At 34.5% G+C, this 21,332-nt stretch overlaps 4 protein-coding genes and 1 long non-coding RNA gene across 5 annotated transcripts; 2 read left to right on the forward strand and 3 right to left on the reverse strand.

The window, feature by feature from the left end:
- The first annotated feature begins 2,463 nt into the window (after window positions 1-2,463).
- On the forward strand, window positions 2,464-3,945 carry LOC122723475. The gene has a single exon (XM_043955627.1). It carries the CDS (start codon window positions 2,464-2,466, stop codon window positions 3,943-3,945), a length of 1,482 nt encoding a protein of 493 aa, XP_043811562.1.
- Window positions 3,946-8,746: 4,801 nt separating this feature from the next.
- Window positions 8,747-12,546, reverse strand: LOC110613743 (mitochondrial phosphate carrier protein 3, mitochondrial). Its single transcript, XM_021755022.2, has 6 exons — window positions 12,134-12,546; window positions 10,454-10,815; window positions 10,325-10,368; window positions 9,488-9,702; window positions 9,255-9,379; window positions 8,747-9,168 (listed from the first exon to the last, which is right to left on the reverse strand). The coding sequence occupies exons 1-6, from the start codon at window positions 12,434-12,436 to the stop codon at window positions 9,102-9,104; spliced, it is 1,116 nt and encodes a 371-aa protein (XP_021610714.2). The 5' UTR covers window positions 12,437-12,546; the 3' UTR covers window positions 8,747-9,101.
- Window positions 12,547-16,557: 4,011 nt separating this feature from the next.
- On the reverse strand, window positions 16,558-17,659 carry LOC110613929. Its single transcript, XR_002487689.2, has 2 exons — window positions 17,521-17,659; window positions 16,558-16,989 (listed from the first exon to the last, which is right to left on the reverse strand). It is a non-coding gene; the product is annotated as an uncharacterized LOC110613929 (long non-coding RNA).
- Window positions 16,769-18,236, forward strand: LOC110613928 (protein NETWORKED 4B). Its single transcript, XM_021755347.2, has 2 exons — window positions 16,769-16,910; window positions 17,257-18,236. The coding sequence occupies exons 1-2, from the start codon at window positions 16,823-16,825 to the stop codon at window positions 18,189-18,191; spliced, it is 1,023 nt and encodes a 340-aa protein (XP_021611039.1). The 5' UTR covers window positions 16,769-16,822; the 3' UTR covers window positions 18,192-18,236.
- Window positions 18,237-18,493: 257 nt separating this feature from the next.
- LOC110613927 (pentatricopeptide repeat-containing protein At3g26782, mitochondrial) lies at window positions 18,494-21,030 on the reverse strand. The gene is made up of 2 exons (XM_021755346.2): window positions 19,939-21,030; window positions 18,494-19,753 (listed from the first exon to the last, which is right to left on the reverse strand). Exons 1-2 carry the CDS (start codon window positions 20,887-20,889, stop codon window positions 18,710-18,712), a joined length of 1,995 nt encoding a protein of 664 aa, XP_021611038.2. The 5' UTR covers window positions 20,890-21,030; the 3' UTR covers window positions 18,494-18,709.
- Window positions 21,031-21,332: the final 302 nt, after the last annotated feature.

Below are 21,332 nucleotides of genomic sequence, written 5' to 3' on the forward strand. Positions count from 1 at the left end.
ATATAATAAACGTGCTTGCTGGCTCACACTAAGCTTTTGGAGTGGCTAATCATTCATTCACCTTATCCAGCAAATGAAAATCTAGTACATTCTGTGGATCTTTTTATCTTTTTATTTGATCGAAAAGGATCTTTTCAAGATGCGTGGGACTTGTTTCGGCCTGCTTGACCTGGCCCCTAAAATCAAGGCTGGACTCCAAGTGAAAGTGAATTTGAGATAAGCTTAAAGTTTCTTGTTCTTTAAGACTTGCTTTGGCTAATTGAAATTACATGTATCAAATACATTGTAGAGTCGATATTCCAATGCGAGTTCATCCAAAATAAGAGAACAGACAACCCTACTTGAACCATTTGGCAAACGTTGGAGAAGCTTTCGAAAGGAAAACTTGGATTTTAATCGTATGATATTCAAAACTCCAAGTTTTGTATGGCAATCAGGATCAGTCGCCAATGATTAGAAACCACTAAGCCTTTGTTTTGAAATAAGGTTTTTTAAAGTTTAAAAGTCTTAGAACTTATATTTAGGAGGATTTAAATTTTTAAAATTTTTTAAAAACTTTTAAAAAAATCAATCCATCAATAATGTTTTCTTTTTAAAATCTCTAAATATTTTTAAGAACTTTATATTTCTTCCAAACAGAAAAAGTGGTAAAGTTTTAAAAGATATGAAAAACCTTTGCATTTTCACTCTCTTTTTAAAGAGTGTATAAGAGGATGGAGATTGCCACTCCAACCGGACTAAATCTAATCTTTCTATCAAAATTGGTGTAATCTTTTCTCCTGATTGTTTCATTTGTTCAATTAATTTTAGTTTGTTTCAAAAAATTACTCAACCTTTAATGTTATTTTGAAAGAAGGTCATTATAACATATTATAGTAGTTTTCAGATTACTCAAATGAATACTTATTTTGCTTTCTTTCTTATATTTTTTTTCTTTTTCTTTTATTTTTATCATCTCAAATTCTTTATGTTTAAAGAAATTAAAATTAATTAAATTGTATTATATTAAATAAAAATTTTAAATTAATTTAGCTTTTATTTTATATTTATGTCGATTTATTATTTTATTAATTTAAATATATCCTAGAGACTGTTTGATGCAATTCTCTGTTATGTTTTCCTTTTGTTCAAGAGATTTTTTTTTTTTTTTTTTGAGGTTTTGCCAATGTTTTGCTGTATAACTTTTCATGGACTGTACATCGAAATTCAATGCTAATGATCGTTTTTTGTCAATGGTCACGTGTCTTACTGATTCATTTAGTAGATAGTAGATTAATTTTAATAATTGGATAAAACAAAATGGATCATGTGCACAATTCACATATGGAAAATTGCAGTTTTATGTGTCCAATGCAACGAAGTATTTACAAAAGGGTCATAAGATTAAGATACTATATTCCATTTATTTTTTTCGTATCATAATTTTTATTATTTTTTTATTTTAAAAACTATTATTTATTTTTTTATACTATAATAACATATAAATTAATTTATTTTTAAGATATCTCTTTTAATATTTGATAATAAATTTTTTTTCAAATCTTAAAAATTTTTAAATTGATAGCGATATTGAGTGGTTACCCTCTAAAAAACCCATGTCCCATTTTTCAAATGGTCTACATTCATTCATTTTTATTGATGGGAATTCAGTTTGGGAACATGAAATATGATTGTTTAATATAGGCAAACCAAAAATTGAGTGTTTTCGTCCCAAATATATTTTATCAATTGATTTACCTTATTAATTAACGAAATTTCTTAAACCCTTCATTATCAATAACTCAACAAGAGATTCGGACTAGAATGTGTAGGTAAAAACTTTTATAGCTTCCACTATTTTTCTTTAGATTAAAAGATGTATTTCTCTTCTTTTTGCTAGTGTTAAAACTATGTCGTTTTACTGCTTATTGTTATTGTTTTATATTCAACATCTAAACTATGTCATATTGTTGTTATGAATTGAGTTTTATATGCACGTGATGTGCATATAATGTTGTTTGGTATAAAAGGAAGCGATGCTTCCAGAACGAGGTGTAACGTCAATTTTTATTACATTTGAAATAAAGCTCTTGATCTTTTCTCTCTCTTTCTTGCTTCTGCACATGGTATCAAAGCCTGAACCCTAACCACGGCGGCGCGTCGCCGATTGAATGCTAGAGATCCTCAGTCCTTTTGAAAGATCTGGTCATGGCGAGCAGTAGCAAGGAACAAAAGGCGACTGGAGCTTCAGAAAAGTTGCAGATCGTGAATACGGGGATGGAAGACCCCCTGAGTCTTCAAACATCTTATCATCCAGGTATGAGCCTAGTCTCTGCACCTCTTGTAGGACTTAATTTCAGATCTTGGAGTAGGGCCGTTAAAATAGCCCTAGGAGCCAAGATGAAATTGAGATTTGTCGAAGGCACTACTTCGACACCTAGTAAAGACACTGAGGGATATGAATAGTGGAAAAGATGTGACTTCATGGTCACATCTTGGATTCTCAACTCCATCTCTAAGGAGTTAGTTGATGGATTTATATACACCGCCTCTGCCAGAGATCTCTGGCAAGAGATCTGCGAGAGATTTGGAGAGTGCAATGGTCCTATGATCTACGAGTTGCACAGGAAAATATCCCTTATCTCCCAAGAAAATCAGTCTGTGTCAGTCTACTTCACTAAGCTGAAGAGGCTGTGGGATGAGCTTGGGTCTGTAGAACCTCTTCCAACATGTACCTGTGGAGCCTCTAGGGCCATAGCTGAAATAACGAACAGGAATAGGCTCATGCAATTCCTGATGGGTCTAAATGAGGCCTTCGGGTCTGTGAGAGATCAGGTATTGGGGATGGACCCTTTACCAACTGTAAACAAGGCTTACTCAATGGTTGTAAAATTTGAGTCTCAAAGGGAGATTCTAGGGGCAATGAATGACAACTCAGAATCTCTTGCCCTATTGAATAAGGCTCAAGCTCAGAGTCTGTCCAGACCAAGAAGGTCTGAGGTCAAGAAGGGTCACTGCACCTTCTGCAACATGGATGGCCACACTCGAGAAGGGTGTTTTAGATTGATTGGGTATCCTGATTGGTTCAAGACTAAGAACAAGGTAGGAACCCAATCTTTCAAAGGCAATAGAAGCACCAAAGTTATGGCTGCTATTGAAGGGAACAAATCAGAAGAGGATAACCCTCTGGAATATCTAGACCCATCAAGTAAAATACATGAATTGACATCCATGCTGAGCTCTTTAAAGCAAAAAGTTTCTCAGCTTGTGAAGGGGAAAGGGACTCTTGCCCCAAGCACTTCTTATGGATCTGAGGCACATTTCATAGACTTTGCAGGTAAGCCTACTCTCTATAACACTTGCAATGCTGAAATGCAAACTGACTCTGATTGGATCCTAGACACTGGAGCCACAAATCACATGTGTTCAGACAGCAGCCTGTTCACCACTTTGCACCCACTACACAAGCACATTTGTGTGTGCTTTCCAGATGGGAAAACAACTCAGGTTACTCAATCTGGAAAGCTAAATCTCTTTGGCAAATTGATTTTAGATGATGTTCTTTATATTCCACATTTTCAATACAATTTGATTTCTGTTGGTCAATTAATGAGTAGCCATGGATACTGTATAGTAATGTGGAAGGATTATTGCCTTATACAGGACCCACTGAGTAAGAAGGTGGTGGCCATAGGCAAGAAACAAAGAGGCCTCTTCAGGCTGAACCAAATGAGCTTTTCTCATTCTGATGTAAGAAATTGTTTGTTTGAAATCATGAACTCTAATGCTGATCTTCACAGCTTTGTAAATAGCACTCTCTTCCAAATGGAGTTGAATAAAGAACATTCCATGCAATTTGAACAGAGACATAAACATGTAGTGACCATGAATGATATGCATGATAGACTAGGGCATGCATCAGTAGGTAAACTCAAACATGTTAAAGGCATAAATATCAGTAATTAGGCCATGAAATGCTGTCCTGTCTGTCCCCTAGCTAAACAAGCCAAATTACCTTTTTCCAGAAGTCACACCTTAGCCTCAAAACCTTTTGAATTAATTCACATTGACATATGGGGGCCATATAAGACCAGCTCTATCACTGGAGCTAAGTTCTTCCTCACCATTGTTGATGATTATAGTAGGGCTGTGTGGACTTTTATGATGCACTTAAAAGGTCAGGCCTTTAGTTTGACTAAACACTTTATACACATGGTAGAAAATCAGTTTAATACCACCATCAAAGTCATTAGAAGTGACAATGGAAAGGAGTTTCTAAGCCATAATTATAGTTCTCTGCTTATGAGTAAGGGGATTAAGCACCAAAGATCATGTTTGTACACTCCACAACAGAATGGAGTTGTGGAGAGGAAACACAAACACATACTTGACACTGCTAGAGCCTTGAAAATGCAATCACAAGTCCCTATCCAATTCTGGTCAGAATGTATATTAACTGCTACTTACCTAATTAATAGAATGCCTATGGAGCATTTTAATTGGTCCACGCCTTATGAGAGGCTCTATGGGACCTCACCTGACTATTCTCACCTGAGAAAGTTTGGTTGCTTGTGTTTTGCTACTTCTGTGGGAACTCAGAAGGACAAATTTCAAGAAAGAGCCATTAAAGCTGTGATGATAGGTTATGCCAGGACACACAAAGCCTATAAGCTTTATAACATCAGTGATAAAACCTTCTTTATTAGTAGGGATGTCGTTTTCCATGAAAACATATTTCCCTTCCAAAACACTAATCTGATTGAGAACTCTGTGGTTCCTATTCCTGTGATTGAGAATGATTGCCCAGATGTTGATTTCTGTCCATCTGGTCACACCAGTGATAACATATAGAAATATCCTTCAGTTAGAAGGACCCAAAGGCATAGGCAAGCGCATGTCTGGATGCAGGACTATGTAAATTCCCAACAAGCATCCTTCATGATCAATAATCCCTTACATCAGTCTTACATTTGCAATATCAATAAGGTCACTGAACCTTGTACTTACACTCAAGCATCTAAGGATGCACATTGGGTTGAAGCCATGAAGCAAGAGCTTCAGGCCCTGGAAAATAATAACACCTGGGTGCTCACTAATTTACCTAAAGGAAAAAAGGCAATAGGCTGTAAATGGGTCTATAAAGTAAAATTTAAGCCAAATGGGGATGTAGAGAGATATAAGGCTCGGTTGGTGGCCAAGGGTTACAACCAAATTGAGGGGTTGGATTACAAAGATAGATTTTCACCTGTGGCCAAGCTTACAACTGTAAGAATTTTCATTGCTCTTGCTACTTCCAGACAATGGCCAATTTTCCAATTGGATATAAATAATGCTTTTTTACATGGATATCTTGATGAAGAGGTGTACATGACACCTCCCCAAGGTTATCACAGAGCCCAGCCAGGGCAAGTTTGCTTGCTTAAATGGTCATTATATGGGCTTAAACAAGCCTCTAGATAGTGGAACATTGAATTTACCAATTTCCTCAAAAGTTTGGACTTTGTGCAGTCCCCACATGATCACTGCCTCTTTACCCAGCACACTGGTACTGTAACTTTGATACTGCTTGTGTATGTTGATGATATTATTTTAACTGGAAACTCCATTAATGCCATTACTAAGTGCAAGCTTGCTTTACATTCAAAATTTACTATCAAGGATTTGGGGCCTATGAAATACTTTTTGGGCCTAGAGGTTGCTAGATCCTCTCAAGCAACTTTACTTAGTCAAGCTAAGTATATTTCAGACATATTGAAAGATGCAGGCATGCTTCACTGTAAACCTGTCTCTTGTCCTTTGCCTCAAGGCTTGCATTTGTCTCCTGAATCAGGAGAGCTTTTTGATAAACCTGATTTATATAGGAGACTTCTTGGCAGGCTTCTTTATGTCAATCTCACAAGGCCTGATATATGCTATGCTGTGCGACACTTGAGCCAATTTATGAGCATGCCCCGAAAACCTCATTAGGAGGCTGCTTTACATGTGCTTCGCTATCTTAAGGGCTCCTTACGTCAAGGGCTTTGTTTTCCTGTAGATACTGATCTATCTTTACATGCCTACTGTGACTCTGATTGGGCAGCTTGTACTTATTCCAGAAAGTCACTCTCTGGATATTGCATATACTTGGGTCCTTACCTTGTTTCTTGGAAAACAAAGAAACAGCCTACTGTTTCTAAATCCTCAGCTGAAGCTGAGTATCGTGCAATGGCTAACACTGTGTGTGAACTCCTCTGGATTAGCTATATTTTGCAGGATTTGCAGGTTCACATTCAACTGCCCATTCCACTGCACTGTGATAGCAAAGCTGCCATGCATATTGCTGCCAATCCGGTCTTCCATGAGCGCACGAAGCATATTGAGATAGACTGCCACCTGGTCAGAGATCAATTTCAATGGGGATTTATATTACCTCACCATCTCACTACTGAAGAGCAGTTGGTCGACATATTCACCAAGGCTTTACCAGCCTCTCGCCATGGCACTCTAACCCGCAAGTTGAATCTTTTGCCCTTATCAGCTTCAACTTGAGGAGAGGGTGTTAAAACTATGTCGTTTTACTGCTTATTGTTATTATTTTATATTGAACATCTAAACTATGTCGTGTTGTTGTTATGAACTGAATTTTATATGCACGTGATGTGTATATGATGTTGTCTGGTATAAAAGGAAACGATGCTTCCAGAACGAGGTGTAACGTCAATTTTTATTACATTTGAAATAAAGCTCTCGATCTTTTCTCACTCTTTCTTGCTTCTGCATAGCTAGTAAAGAGGCATAAAAATAAAAAATTTCAATGGAATTATCACAGTTAATATATGAAGAAAATCATTATTGTATATGCTATGGTTGTAACTCTGGGTTGCACCATTAAAAACAGTTCAATTTGAATTTTTTTTTGCATAAAACTATGTTTTAAATGGTTTGAAAAACAAAAATAAACTCTCAAACTACCGAAAATTAAAATAAACTCGGATGATAACGTCATTAATTTAAAACCTTTTTCTCCCTATAATCCTAGAACAGATTTAAAACTTTTTTCTCCCTATAATCCTAGAACAGAAACGACTGGTGGAACAATGTGTCGTTTTAAGTTGACTGAAAAGCACGGAAATTACTTCTTATTTAGTTTGAACGATCTGTCGTTTATCAACATTGCAGATAAGCCCTTGAATTTAATTAATTTCATTTTTATAGGCTTTACTTCCCCAATACTTTCCGGACATCCACAAAACAAACAGTAAAGATAGAAAGTTTTTTTTATTTTGTAATAATTTATTCGACAGCTTTTCCCTCTTCAATTAGAAAGCATAATTAAAAATGCATGAGCATTGTGCCCAACCAACGAAACCCTTACAAAATTGTAATTTTCTTTTTTCTATTTTATTAATATATTTTTAAACATGTTATTTAGCATTATACATGCTCGGAATTTTGTATTTATTTTTCTATTAATTTTTCATATAAAACATAATATTTTCATAATATATTATTTTCAATAACTAAATAATAAAAATTATTATATACAGTAATAAAAATTATTAAGGAAAAAAAGTTGAATCTCTCACATAACAAAAAAGAGTTTAATCTCTCTTATTTCATAAAAAATTTCTACAAGCTAAAATGTTATTCATTGTTTGGATAATTTTTTCAAAATAATGATCATAATCTGATCAATAATTATGAAGAATTAATAAATATAAATAATAAAAAATAAAAAATAATTTAATACTTTATAATTTATGCAATAATAATTTTAAATATTTTAAAACTGGCAAATAACTAATTAAATAATAACTATCAAAGACTTTAGCATTTTCTATAAAATTTAATCATCAACCATAAGAATTTTTATTAATTTAATTTTTATCAAATATTCAATTATTTATTTTTAAAATCATTAAGTTTTATATTTATATCATTATAATTTTAAAAATGACTTTATTATTATTAATAAACTAATTATTTTAATTTAAATCTGAAGAATAATAAAAGAAAATGAATAGAAGATTTACCAACATGAAAATTGCAATAAAATGTAAGAATAATTTTTTTTTAAATAAAGTAATTTTTTTTAAAAAAAAAAATTAAAGTGGAAACCGATACCAATTACCCCCACAAAGTTGGGTCGCCTTCAGACACCACTGCAATGAATGATTCCGCAGTCGCCACTTTTAAAACAAACAGATTCAGACTAACAAAAAACTGCCTGTCGCCATATAAGACTCGCCTAAGCTAGCACTGAGGATTGAAGCCTCGTATTCCTTCTATGGGACGTAAGTCAGATAATTGAACAACCTTACCATTTCTGATTTCTCGGTTGATCAAATTCTAACTGTTATAATGACATTGTTTCTTTCAATCAGTTCAAATTAAATGATCATTATTTTGCCCAAGGGACATACTTAAGGGCATCAAGAAAGAGGGGAAAAAATCATATCATTCTATCAAAAGAACTACGGCACTTGAAATAGCCTACTACTGTTTAATCAATTCCCATTAAACAACCATTGTTTTACCCAAGAGAGACATACTTAGGTCATCATTCAATCAAAAGAACTACGGCACTTGAAATGGCCTACCACTGCTGGTACAACTGGAATCGCCATTGTCGCCGTAGAGCCACCAATGGGACTCTCACTGCTCCGAAGCACTGACCAAAAGTATATCCAATTTTCCATTTCCACGGGGCAACCAAAAGACAAGGAAAGAAATAGCAGTTTAATATGCCAAAAAATGAAGAAATATTAAAGGTCCAGAGACTACTGAATTCGCATGGATAACATGTATATATTCTCATATAATCAAAATCATTCCAAGAGAAGTGGACAGGACAAATTATATCCCCCTATCTGCCCGTTATTTTTGGTTGTCTTGACAGGGGATATTGTGATCCTAACATCAAAATAAAATTTCATGTATGATCTAACTAATAAACATTTTCATGATAGAAGGATCAAATCAAAACCATCCTTCCAGGAACGAAAATTAGTCAAGCCGACAAAAATTGATGAAACTTCTGAATGTGAAAAGAATGATATCCACTAGCTGTCCTACGTTTATTACCCCTATTGTTTTCCCAGATTCCACAGAACAACACAAAACATATCCGCTGATTTGCAAAACTACACCTTTGCAAGGTCTGCAGCAACAGCAGGGGCAGCAGCAGGAGCAGCACCACCAGTGGTTGGCCTGAAAATAACATCATGCCAATTAAGTAATCAAGGTTTAAAAATAAATTTAAATAATAAACCATAACAATCACCAGGAGTACTTACAGTCCAACAAAAACTTTGAATGCATCATAGATACCCCACTGGGCTCCAGTAAGAGTCCCAATCATGACAATACGGAGAGGAAGCCCCCGGGTAAACAGACCCCATAAACCTAACTTCTTCACAGCCTGAAAGGAAGGAAGAAACAAAAACATAGTTAAGCAAGGGAAACCTAGTGAATTCCAGAGATAATGATTCGAAAACAAAAGAAAAAAAAAAAAAAAGAGGATACTCACATCACCAACAGTTGCACCTTTGGCATTGTTGAGGAAAGAGACGAGATTATCAGCAGGATGAGATACAATTGCACAGAAAACACCAGCTACATATCCACCAGCAAAACTAATGCCAAGCTGTAGGGATTTGCTGCACTGGTCCTTTGGTGTGGGGATAGCATGCTTGTAGATAAGCTCAACTATGGTTTCAAAAGATGCAAACTTCATCATTGTATCTGCAACACAGATGTTGATCTTAAAATTATGAGCAACCACCAGAGTTATCACATACATGCAAGAGAAAAACAAAAAACACAGCATAAACAGCAACTTGAAGTTGCAGATTCACACCCAGATGTATTCCCTACAGATTAAACTGCTACATCCCCGCATAACAACCCCTGGCTCAAAAATCACTCGCACCAAAGTGAGAATTTTTAGGCAGCTGAAACGTTCAACATGACCCTCTCCAACTCTCCAAAGACCTTCAAAAGATGAATATCAAACTAGCCTAATTGCTCTCAGACTAGTAAGCCAGAAAGTGTTTCCTTAAGCACGCAGCAAGAAATTGAAAGACCCCAGGTGGATACTTAAGGGGGACAGAGCAAGGAGAAACAGTAATGTGTAAACACTGAAACCTTATCCTTGAAAAACAATGTTTAAGTAGCCTTAACTGCTTATAGATAAAAATATTAAATCACCAGACATTACAATCCATCCAAATTATTAAAAATTCCTCCTAAAAAAATAAAAAATATATACTAGGAATTTCTTTTGAAAAATACATAAGATGACATCATAAGCACTGTAAATAGTTATGCAAAAAGAAAACAAAAAGAGAAGTTGATGGTGACTTACATGGAATCTGACGACCCCAAAGAGGAACAAGACCTTTGTACAACCTGAAAAGAATAATGACAAGTTACTTACACATGAACCTTAACAAACTACATTATAAATAATCATTGATGATTTTCATAATTATACCCTAAAGCTCCTTCAGATTTGACAAATTTGGGAAGTCCATCTCCTAAGCCTCTAGCAAAACCAGGCTGAGTTTGAACTCGAACCTTTACTGCCTCAAAGGGACAAAGAGCTATATCAGCAATCACCTCAGCAGAAGCAGAACCCGCAAGGTAAATCAAGGTCTTGTACTTGGCTGCATACTCTGGCCCCGCAATGTCAGAATAATATTTCTTAAAGAACTCATAGAATCCAAATTTGCAAGCACCCTGAGCACTATAACCAAGGAGGGTGGGCACCCAACCCCTGAAGAAGCCTCTCACACCCTGCTCCTTGAGCAGAACTCCAAATCCAGATGAGATGCTTTTGTACTTTGCAGGATCAATCTGACAAGCCATACCAACTTTTAATTTAGTTTCCAGCCTCTACTATAAAATTATAATGGTATGACAGAATCCAAGTTTGATCGTTAAAAAAAATGAGGTGAAAGTATTTTTTCAAGAAGCACAACAATCACTTTAACAAGCAGCTACAAGTCTCCATGAGGGCAGTTATACCAGTTATTTTCCAGAGTTATATAACCAGAAGTAAAACTCCAATAAGCTCCAAATATTAAAAATTCAAAGAGCACATCATATCATGTTAACTTCAACATTGATGGCCACTAGGAGAGTCGCAGACTGCACCATAACTGACCCAGAAAATAAAAAAACTTTCCATCAAATTCACAATCAAATATCACATCGATATAGTACATATTGGGCAATAACACACTATTTTGAGTTCTCACCTAGGTCTTGTATAAGCAAATAAAAGTCGATGCAGAAAACAAACTGATGTAGAGCATCAAATATTTGCAACAAGAAATTTCATCACCACTACCCCCCCCCCCAAAAAAAAAAAGTTAGCATGCCTGATATACAGTAACATATTATGATCCAAACAAGCGGAACTGGTATAAAACATAGCCTAATAGCAAACAGAAAATCCATATAGTCCCGACTAGTTTGGAATTCACGCTTAATTGCTAATGTATTATGATCCAAACCAAAAGTTGGACCTTAATGGCACCCAAATGAGTAAACAGTAGCACCTCCTCATGCGAAATGATCAACTCAAAATAACTAGCTACAGAATTCATGTAAAAGGGAATGTAGAAGTCCTCATAAGTCGTAAGATATAACCGTAGAATAACAACACACAAAGACGGTACAACTATGGACGCATTTGGTTAGAAATGAAAAATATTGGGTCCATGAGTGGAACAATAAACACGGAAAAGGGCTGTATGCAACAAAATTACTAGAGTAAAACAAGCTCTGTAGCACGAGATAAGTAAAATACTGAAAGAAACGAACTCACTTGTAAAGTTAGAAAAATTTAACAGATCTCTTGAAAAGTCTAAAATTATAGATAAATAAACAAAGATCCAGTACTTCTCAATTTCTAAACAAATAAAATCACAACCATAGAAATATAAGGAAAGTTAAACCATCCGATTCAGGCACACAGTCCAACAATAACGCAATCAAATAAAGCAAAAATCGACCTCAAAAAATATCACCAAACACTACAAATAAGACTACAGAAAACAAATCCTAAAACTATCAAAATGAAGCTGTGCAAAGCACAAAAATGAACACAGATCTAAACCAAATACTACAACAAAATCACGAAACGAGCACAGATCTATGGAAATACTACCTGCATATTACACTTGACAAGGTCAAGAGGAGTGACGGCCATGTGAGTAAGTCCACAGCTGAGAATACCTCCAGCAGTACAAGCAGCGTAGAAAGCCGGAGAATACATCGCGATCTTGCCAGGCTCGCTGGGAGCAGGGATCACGAAGCCGCCGGTCTTCCTCATGAGTGACGGCGAAGGGGAAGAGGAAGGGAGGGTGGAGTTAGAGTGGAGAAGCTTGGAGAGAGAGGGGGTCTTGGCAGAGGAAGAGGAGTAGAGGGAGGTAGGGATTAGGGATTGACGAGAAGAATCGGGGAGAGCCATGGAGGAAAAATGAGAGAATTTGCAAAGAAAGGGAGCGAGAGAGAGAGAAATGAATAAATGAAAATGGCCTTGTCTGCGAAGTCCCTCGCTGCCGATTGTTGTGGTAGAACTGCTGCTCTTCCTGTTTTATTGGCCAACCCAAACCGGCCCTACCCTCTACCCTCGCATGATGTTTGGCCTCTCAATTTATGGCCATGTCATTGAGCTTATTTACAACTATAACACTCCAAGTAATGGTTTTCTCTTTTTTTTTTTTTTTTGGACAAAGGCTATGTTTTAACTCCATTTCTTAACCATTAATCCGTGGTCAATCCGATCAAAGACCTTTAATTTTAAATTTCAGTTTAATAACTTCAAATTAATAATATTAATTAACATAGTCAAATTGATAAAGTAAATTTTTAATGAATAAAATATTAATTTTATATTTTAAAAAATTAAAATAAAAATCAAATACACCACTGCTTCTCACATGGCTTTGACAGCCTTGCCATTTCTCTCTTCCGAAAATGGAGTTTGTCTATCAAGCAACAAAAATGCTAAGTAAAAAAGCAACTTCTTATAGTCATCAGCTCCTTAACACAGATCCTATTCTGAAAAATAAAAACTCGTGGCGAATTTCGATCAAAATTCATGGGAAAAATTGATTTGAGTGTTTTTATTTGGTGTTACAAAATCTATTAATATTTATAATAATAGATAAATTATTTATTATTTTATTTTAAATAATTTTTTTCTTATATTTTATATTTTCAAGTTATATTAAAGATTTTGATAATATAAAATTTTTAATTAATTAAATTAAAATATATTCTGATTTAAAATAATTATGTGTATTAAAATCAAAATTAAATATTTATATTTAATATATATATCATAACTAGGGCAATAATATGGTGAAAAGCAATGGACAAAATGAGTAATTACAAGAAAAGTCAGTGGCATAATGTATAGAGTACTGTGAAGGGTTGGCATATTCCTTGAGATATATTTGAAACTTCAATATTTGTCAACTCGTTTCCAACTTTATGGTTGGCTTTTACTTTTCTAAATGATAAATTAATATTTTATTTTTTTGTTTAAAAAATAATTTTAAAAAAATTAAATGTAAAATATCATTATTTTAAAACTAATTTTAATATTTATTAAAATTAAAATTTACATATATGTGATAGGAATTTAGGATGTCCAATGCTTAGCTATGCACATGCGCACTTCATTTATCAAATTTTTACATTTTTTTAAAAGAATTTTACGTTGTAATTAAAAAGTAAATAAATCATTTAAACAGTAATTTAATTTATTTAACTAATATTTTTTATTTAATCACTTTATTTTTAATAATTTTATTTCCCTTAATCTATCACAATAAAGTGAGATTATTCAATATATTTAAAAAAAATTATGAAAAGGGTATTGTATTCGGTGGAAATAAGAATAAAATTAAAATAAATTAATTAATACATTTAATTTCCTCAAAATAGAAGATAACTTTGCACAAAATAATTGTTTTAAAAAAATTATTGATAAAAATTAATATATTGAGTAGTTATTTTAATGCTAATTGTTTTGTCCACATGGTTTGCTGATTATTTACTAATTTATTTTAGTAATTTGATTTTATTTTATATTTCATATTGATTAAAAAATGTCACATAATAATAAAATTCTTAATCATACTGTTTTTTTATAATTATAGAATAGATTTAAAAATTACTTATAATTTATGTTATTCTAGTATTATTTTAATTTATAATTTTTATTATAAATAAAAGCTGTAGAAATGTACATATTGTGTTTTTTTTTAGAAAAAAAAAATCAGTTAATTTGGGCGTTCAGCCCCTGCCCTATCAAGTTCGATCCAAAATTTTGTTTCAAAAAGAGGCTCTTGGAGGATATGTGCCTAGCATAACAGACTTAGCATGAGAGGCAAAACTATCTGCCCCATGATTAGCTTCTCTGCTTATATGTGTAAGGATATAGTCCGGGTGTGAGTGAAGGAGATTTTAAGGGTTAAGACAAGTTGCCAACAATATTCTTGGAAGATCTGATTCTCCAAAACTAGATCAATCACTTCCAAACTTCACATCCTATAAAAGTCTTCCTGATGTTCAGATAACTCAGCAAGTTGATATCGTAAATAATACTCCAAAGTTCTGCAGGCAGAGCTATGCAGCAGCCAATGTTAAAAACAAAATCTTTAACCCACTGATCGGTATCTTTACGAATGATTCCACTAACAAAAGCACGGCCTGAGGTATGGTGGAATGCACTATTTGTGTTCAGCTTGTAATATTATGGGTGGAGTTGACTCCAGACAAAACCTTTTCTCCGAGGCCCTGCAGCACCGTCCGGTAGCTTCTCAACCACAAGAGGACTCTGAGTTGCATACATATGGTGCTTTTTTAATGCTAGGAATCTTAATGTTTTAAAAATCATTATGGGTATTACATCGGGGCTATGATTTTTTATTGTAATTTTATTATTTATCACTTAAATGAAGAAAAATTTACTATTTAAAAAAATTAGAAAAAAAGGCAGTGGGAAAGACTCTAGCCTCACATCACAATCACCATGCCGCCTAATGTAAATGAATTTATTTGATGAGTGTGAAAATTTGATGTCTGCTCGTGGGTTGGCCAACGGAAAAGGGGTTTCTCATGCACCGACTAGAAGAGAAAATTAAATTAAATTAAATCAATCAAAAGAGGAAATTAAGTGTTTTTTTTCAATTAAATTAATTAAATTAATTTGCTTTGGATTTATTCGATTTAGTTTATTAATTTAGAGTTTATCTTTAATTATTTTTGTGAGTTTATTTTAAATTATTTTATATTTTTCCCTATTTTTCACCTTTAAAAAATTAATAATAATTAATTAAAATATAAACTATGTAATTGAATTTGATTTTATTACCATGCACTAACGTCTTACAAAAAAAAATAAAATTCTATTAATAGAAATTAATTTTGTAAGAGTTCTAGCTGTTTGAGGGTTACCAAACAGTTACTTTATTTATTTATAAAATATATTAGCAACAATCACTAGCCGTCTAAATTCTTCCTATTATTGGTTGATTAATTAATAATTATTTATATATTTGAACCAATAAAATTGTATTTATCGGATAGTCACACAATTACTAGCATTTCACTTTATTTATTCAAGCACCAGGCCCAAATCCTCCCCGAACGAGCTACACAACTCATGCTAAAGTCACGTTCATTAATGAAAGTTGGACCCATTTTATTGCCTTGTTGCACATCCATTGACTCGATGGTCCCTTTGTCTTTATTATTGTGAGCCCATGCTTCATGCACCCTCCCATGCACGTGCTGAGAAGATATCCCTCCCATGGCAGTACTCAACAACCCCTCATAAAATATGTCAAGTGGCTATGGTGAGTTGAGCGTGTATAACTTGTCATGGACATGTCAGTATACAGAAAAATTTTAATAGTCGAGTTGACTGACTTAGAAAAGTATATTGAATAATTATTTTATAATATTAAGAAGTTGTTCAAATTTAAAATTCCTTACATTAATGTTTTGTGAAAGAGTTAGTTAGCCTAATTAGTCTGTTTAATTTATTTTTGAGGAATAAAAAAACAACCAATTGTATTGACGGGAGAGTTTGAAATATAATAAGTAATTAATTATATAAGTAAAATATTAAAAATTTATAATTCATAATTTATTAATAATTTATTCTAATATTAAATTCATACCCTTTCTTCAAATTTGATATCAAACAAAGCATAGATATATTTTAAGATTGATACCTCGTATATGTTTTTATAATAAAAGATTATGAAATAGCTCATTTATAATTGCTGAAAAAAATTGAAGAAATATTACATAAATATGATAGGATATAGAAATTCAATGGCTATGAAATGGCTAATTCCATTTTCCATTCCTATTTTGAAAATTAAGGAAAAAAAAGGAAAATTCATGACCGTCCTATAAAGAAGGCACGAAAAGTATTTTATATATATATAATTTAAATCCAAACCAGCACCATCATTTGGAAAAGAAAAAGAAAGAAAAAGAAAAATCAATCTTTGCATTAATGTATTCTGTTGAGAACCAGCAGAATCAAGCCAAGAGCAGTAATGGGTATATCAAGAATATTAGAAATTCATGAATGGACACATAAATATTTTACCTGAATGAATTATTATTTCAATAGCACAGCATTCATAAGGGGGTTAAAAAAAGATGCGATCAAATAGGAAGAGAAGAATCAATCTCTGCATATGCGGCAGCTTTGTGTTCTCTCATCTCCTATATTTAGAGCTTCCAAAATTCTTAACTTGCATTCTTTGTTTAGCTTTATTTGTTTTGAAAGCCAAGAGAGATTCTCGTCTCAGAGAAGAATTGTTCAATGGAAAAAAATGGAGCTTGTTCTTCTTCAGCCAAAGATAACCAGGATTGTCCTCAGCAATCCCCATGGCTTCAGTTAACTCTGTCAGGTCAGTCTTCCTTCCTCTATCAGTGTTTCATTATTGTTTGAGCTCTATGCAATTACCCAGCTGCCACCATTAAACTAGGCTGCAAAGAGATGCACGTAAGGAAAGAAGAGAATATGAAAAAAGAATAGGCACTTGCTAATTTCAACCCTGTTGAATTAAAATTTCTAGTCTGCTCAGCATAACAATAGCATAAAAAAGTTTATAGTCCATGGCTATAGAATTCAGCTGGAAGTTCTTTTTCTTTTTGGAGAGAGAGAGAGAGAGAGAGAGAGAAATATGGTTGGTTTCCTGCTAGAGAATGCTGGAGTTATTGTTCTCTCTCTTTCTGCTTTTCCTTGATATGCAGAATCAAACAGGAGAATTAAAACCATGATGACCCTTCTGGAAGAAGATGACCGTGCTTCAGATAGAGATGAGATCTATTGCCAGCGGAGGGTGAAGCTGTTTCAAATGCTCGAAGAGTTTAATAATTCTTATAGTTCTCTGGCTGAAAAATATGATCAGTTGAGGTCTGAGTCTCGCCATCAAACTAATCCTGGATCCTTACCTTCTTCATGCTCTAACGCTAATGCGAAGACAAAACATTTACAAAGTTCCACAGGATCCATACCTTTTGCATGTTCTAACACTAACGAGAAGGCGAGACATGTACGAAGTTCCGCAGGATTTGTATCTTCTGCATGTTCTAACATTAATGAGCAGACAAGATATATACGGACTTCCACTAATTCTGAACTGGAGCTTTTTGATTCCTATCTAGATTCCATCCTTGCAGATCCTGGTGCTGATTGTGATGATACTGGCTTCAACTTTGAACACCTGAACAAGCTAGTAGAAGAACTGATGTCAACTGAGCCACACACACAGAGCATGAAAATGAAAAAGAAACTTGATATTGGGGAAAACAATTATTATGAAGACACCATAGATTTGCGTGATAAAAAAGGTATCAATGTGACTACGGATAATTCAAACTTGTTTCAGGATCAGGCTACAGTTACATGTCTCCCAGAAAATAGTTATGAGCAGGTCATTGGATGGTCTGAACTCCAGTTTCAAGTTACAAAACTTGTGGAGGAAAATCTGAAGCAGCAGGTCGAGTTGGCAAGGAGAAACATCCAAAAAAGAGTGGTAATTAATAGACTTCGGTCACAGCTGGAACATCTGAAGGGTGAGAACCGGGCCCTGCAAAGTTGTATCAGCTGCTTAAAAGGTGAAGAGAAACCAAGCCAATTTCAGACACCAAAACTTAGAAAAATCTTTTCAAGCAGGTTCTTTTGACATGTATGATCATGTCTGGAAATTTTTCAGTTGTTGCCTTTTCAACTCTCTTTATAACTTGATGTGTTCAGATCAAAAGGGTAACCAGTATATTGTCAACAGACCACATGTTACAATTTCCATGCTAGAACTGTGTCTGGATTTAGAAACCATCTTCAGCAATTTCAATAATCATTCCATCAGAAAAGGCATTCAACCTCTGTTAAACTTGGAAGCGACAATATGACATGGATCTCATTGAGTTGTCCTTTTCTGGAATTAACAATTAGGATATGACAGATCTTCTTTCAGATCTTTTTGATAAGCAATTTGTAGTGCTTGTGTTTCAGACTTCAAGTATAATCATCATCTGGAATTCCTGCTCTCTACCAGTACAATTTTTGATATCAGGAGTAGCAAAACACGAGAACAATGCTTCTTCTAGTTTATAGTTGCAAGCTTGTTATCAAGCCAAAATTAACCATTAACGTGCACTTCAAATTCTTGTAACCTTTCTTTTTCTTTCATGTACATATATGTCACCAATAGTCTCCACATGTACACAAACCACCCTTGAAGTGATGAAATCGCTTTGCATCTCTTACCACAATTTCTCTATCAACAATCTTGGAGATAAGCTTAATGACTATATGACAGTCACTACAAACCCTAAGATTTTTAATGATATGAATTGTTGAGCCATGAAATGAATTCATGATGCCAAATGCAACAGCCAACTTCTCACTGTGAACTCGCAGGGCCATTTCCTTCTCTTCCTCATCAACATCATGAAGAACTGATGCCATATTAGGTACATAGCCAGCTTGCTGCAACTTCACAGTAAGTTCCTCCAGAAACCTGTATATCTTCTCACATTCAGGATGCTCTTTATCTCCAACCAAGAATAAATGCACCTTACCCTTGAGTTCAACCAAACTGAATCCAGGTGGTTTAATAAGTCCACGATCTTTCATAAGTACTCTCATTCTTTCAACTTCTTTCCATCTTCCAGCATCAGCATATATGTTTGAAAGTAAGATGTAATATCCACAATTACTCGAGTCCAGCTCAAACAATTGTCTTGCAGAAATCTCTGCAAGCTCCACATTTTTGTGAATACGACAAGCTGCAAGAAGAGAGCCCCATAGTACAAAATCAGGCTTTGCTCGCATCCTCTTTATCAAATCATAAGCTTCATTAAGATAACCAGCACGGCCAAGAAGATCAACCATGCAACTATAGTGCTCAACCCCAGGTTCTACATTAAATTTATGATTCATGGAATTGAACCAATACCAGCCTTCATCTAACAAACCAGCATGGCTACAAGCAGACAAAACCGAAACAAATGTTATATAATTTGGTTTGACCCCAGCCCCCGTCATCTTGTAGAAAAGATCCAAAGCTTCTCTTGCACCGCCATGCATTCCATAGCCTGCAACCATAGCAGTCCATGACTTTACATTCTTCTCCTTCATGCCATCAAATGTTTTCCTTGCCGTTTCAACTCTTCCACACTTACAATACATATCAATGATAGAGGTACCCACAATCACATTATCCTCCCAACCCATCCTTATCACCTGATACAAAAGAACAAGAGATGGCAAATGTAAGAATATTCCTACCCAATAGAAAACATTTGACTAAGACATTCAAACACATGACACGTGGAAATCATTACAAAAGTTTGTAGAGATGTTCTAACATATAATATGAAAAACCATTGTTATGGGATGAGGAACATTGAGTAGGTACTAGGAAATACCTGATCATGTATACACTTCCCCTCACGCAGGGCCCCTGAATGTGCACAAGCTAACAACAAAGTGGACAATGTCACTGCATTGTATTTAACATCACCATCCTTTATCATCAAGTGAAAAGCATGAAAAGCCTCGCTGGATAACCCATTCTGAGCATACACGGCAATCATAGAATTCCAGGAAACTGAATCCCTCTCACCTATCTCCTCGAACACCTTCTTAGACACACCCACTTCACCACATTTTGCATATGCATCCAATAAAGTATTCTCAACTCCCAAATCTTTATCTAATCCCCTCTTTACCACAAACCCATGAACTCCCTCAATGACTCCTTTCCCAGAAACACGAGAACAAGCAGATAAAACAGAAACCATAGCAACTGAATCCATAAAAACATGGGTACTCTCACCATTTCTCTCACTCTCTTCAATCAAGAACTCTTTAAAAAGCAATAACGCTTCGTGGGCATTGTCATTTTGGACATACCCTGTAATCATCGACGTCCATGTGACAATGCTTCTTTGAGGAATTTCATCGAACAGAACTCTAGCATCACTTAATCGCCAACATTTCGAGTACATATCAACCAAAGCCGATGAAACAAAGAGGTCAGATTCAAAACCAAAAACAAGAGCCTGTTGATGAGCTTGCTTGCCGGAGTGAAGATCGAGCAAAGCTGAGCATGCTTTAATAGCGCAAGGGAAAGTGGAGCGGGTGGGTTTAAGATCGAGCTTTCGCATAGAGGAGAAAGCACGAAGAGACTCGAATGAATCGCCGTCACGAGCCAACTCGGCGATGAGAGAGTTCCAGGAGAAGACATTGGTCTTGTCAAAGTATTTGTTGAACCAGGATTTGATATTAGAATTGGTTGTGGTGGAACAATGGCGTCTGTGGATTCTGCAATAGACTCTGAGTAGAACCAGAAATGAGTTAGAAATTGGATTCTTCATTCATTCTCTCCTTTCTCCTTTTCCAATCTGTTCGTTTTCGTTTTCAAAAGCCAAAGTGTATTTTCGAATTTGGAGGGAATGCCTGTTACACTCTTCTCGTGTTTATTCCGCCTTCTGCCTTTTGGCTCGCAGCTATTATTTCTTCACTGATATATATTCTAGATTAATTTCTCAAGTTAGGGCTTGTTAAATTAAAAAAAAATACTATATATTTTCTCTTTTACCTTTAATATTTAATCAATTTTTTAATATTTTAGATAAAAATATTTGGTAAAAAATAAAAAAATTAATTAAATATTGTATTTTTTATGTAAATCACTTCGAATTTCTTTGTGAACGGTATACCACTTGATATATATTTTTTTAATTATTATAACCAAAAACCGAACGGTAATTTTATAATTGCAAGATGCTATTTAAATTTGATATTTTATTATTTTTCT

Source organism: Manihot esculenta, chromosome 4 (genome assembly GCF_001659605.2).
Source record: "Manihot esculenta cultivar AM560-2 chromosome 4, M.esculenta_v8, whole genome shotgun sequence".
Classification (NCBI taxonomy): domain Eukaryota; kingdom Viridiplantae; phylum Streptophyta; class Magnoliopsida; order Malpighiales; family Euphorbiaceae; genus Manihot; species Manihot esculenta.

Excerpts from the sequence above, each read along its gene's own strand:
- LOC122723475 (XM_043955627.1), top strand. The coding sequence starts at position 2,464 with ATGGTCACATCTTGGATTCTCAACTCCATCTCTAAGGAGTTAGTTGAT.
- LOC110613743 (XM_021755022.2), bottom strand. The coding sequence starts at position 12,436 with ATGGCTCTCCCCGATTCTTCTCGTCAATCCCTAATCCCTACCTCCCTC. Across the intron at positions 10,816-12,133 it reads TTGTCAAGTGTAATATGCAG|ATTGATCCTGCAAAGTACAA; the intron begins GTAGTATTTCCA and ends ATGGCTTGTCAG. Across the intron at positions 9,169-9,254 it reads TTCAAAGTTTTTGTTGGACT|GCCAACCACTGGTGGTGCTG; the intron begins GTAAGTACTCCT and ends TGTTATTTTCAG.
- LOC110613928 (XM_021755347.2), top strand. The coding sequence starts at position 16,823 with ATGGAAAAAAATGGAGCTTGTTCTTCTTCAGCCAAAGATAACCAGGAT. Across the intron at positions 16,911-17,256 it reads GCTTCAGTTAACTCTGTCAG|AATCAAACAGGAGAATTAAA; the intron begins GTCAGTCTTCCT and ends CTTGATATGCAG.
- LOC110613927 (XM_021755346.2), bottom strand. The coding sequence starts at position 20,889 with ATGAAGAATCCAATTTCTAACTCATTTCTGGTTCTACTCAGAGTCTAT. Across the intron at positions 19,754-19,938 it reads GGAAGTGTATACATGATCAG|GTGATAAGGATGGGTTGGGA; the intron begins GTATTTCCTAGT and ends CTTTTGTATCAG.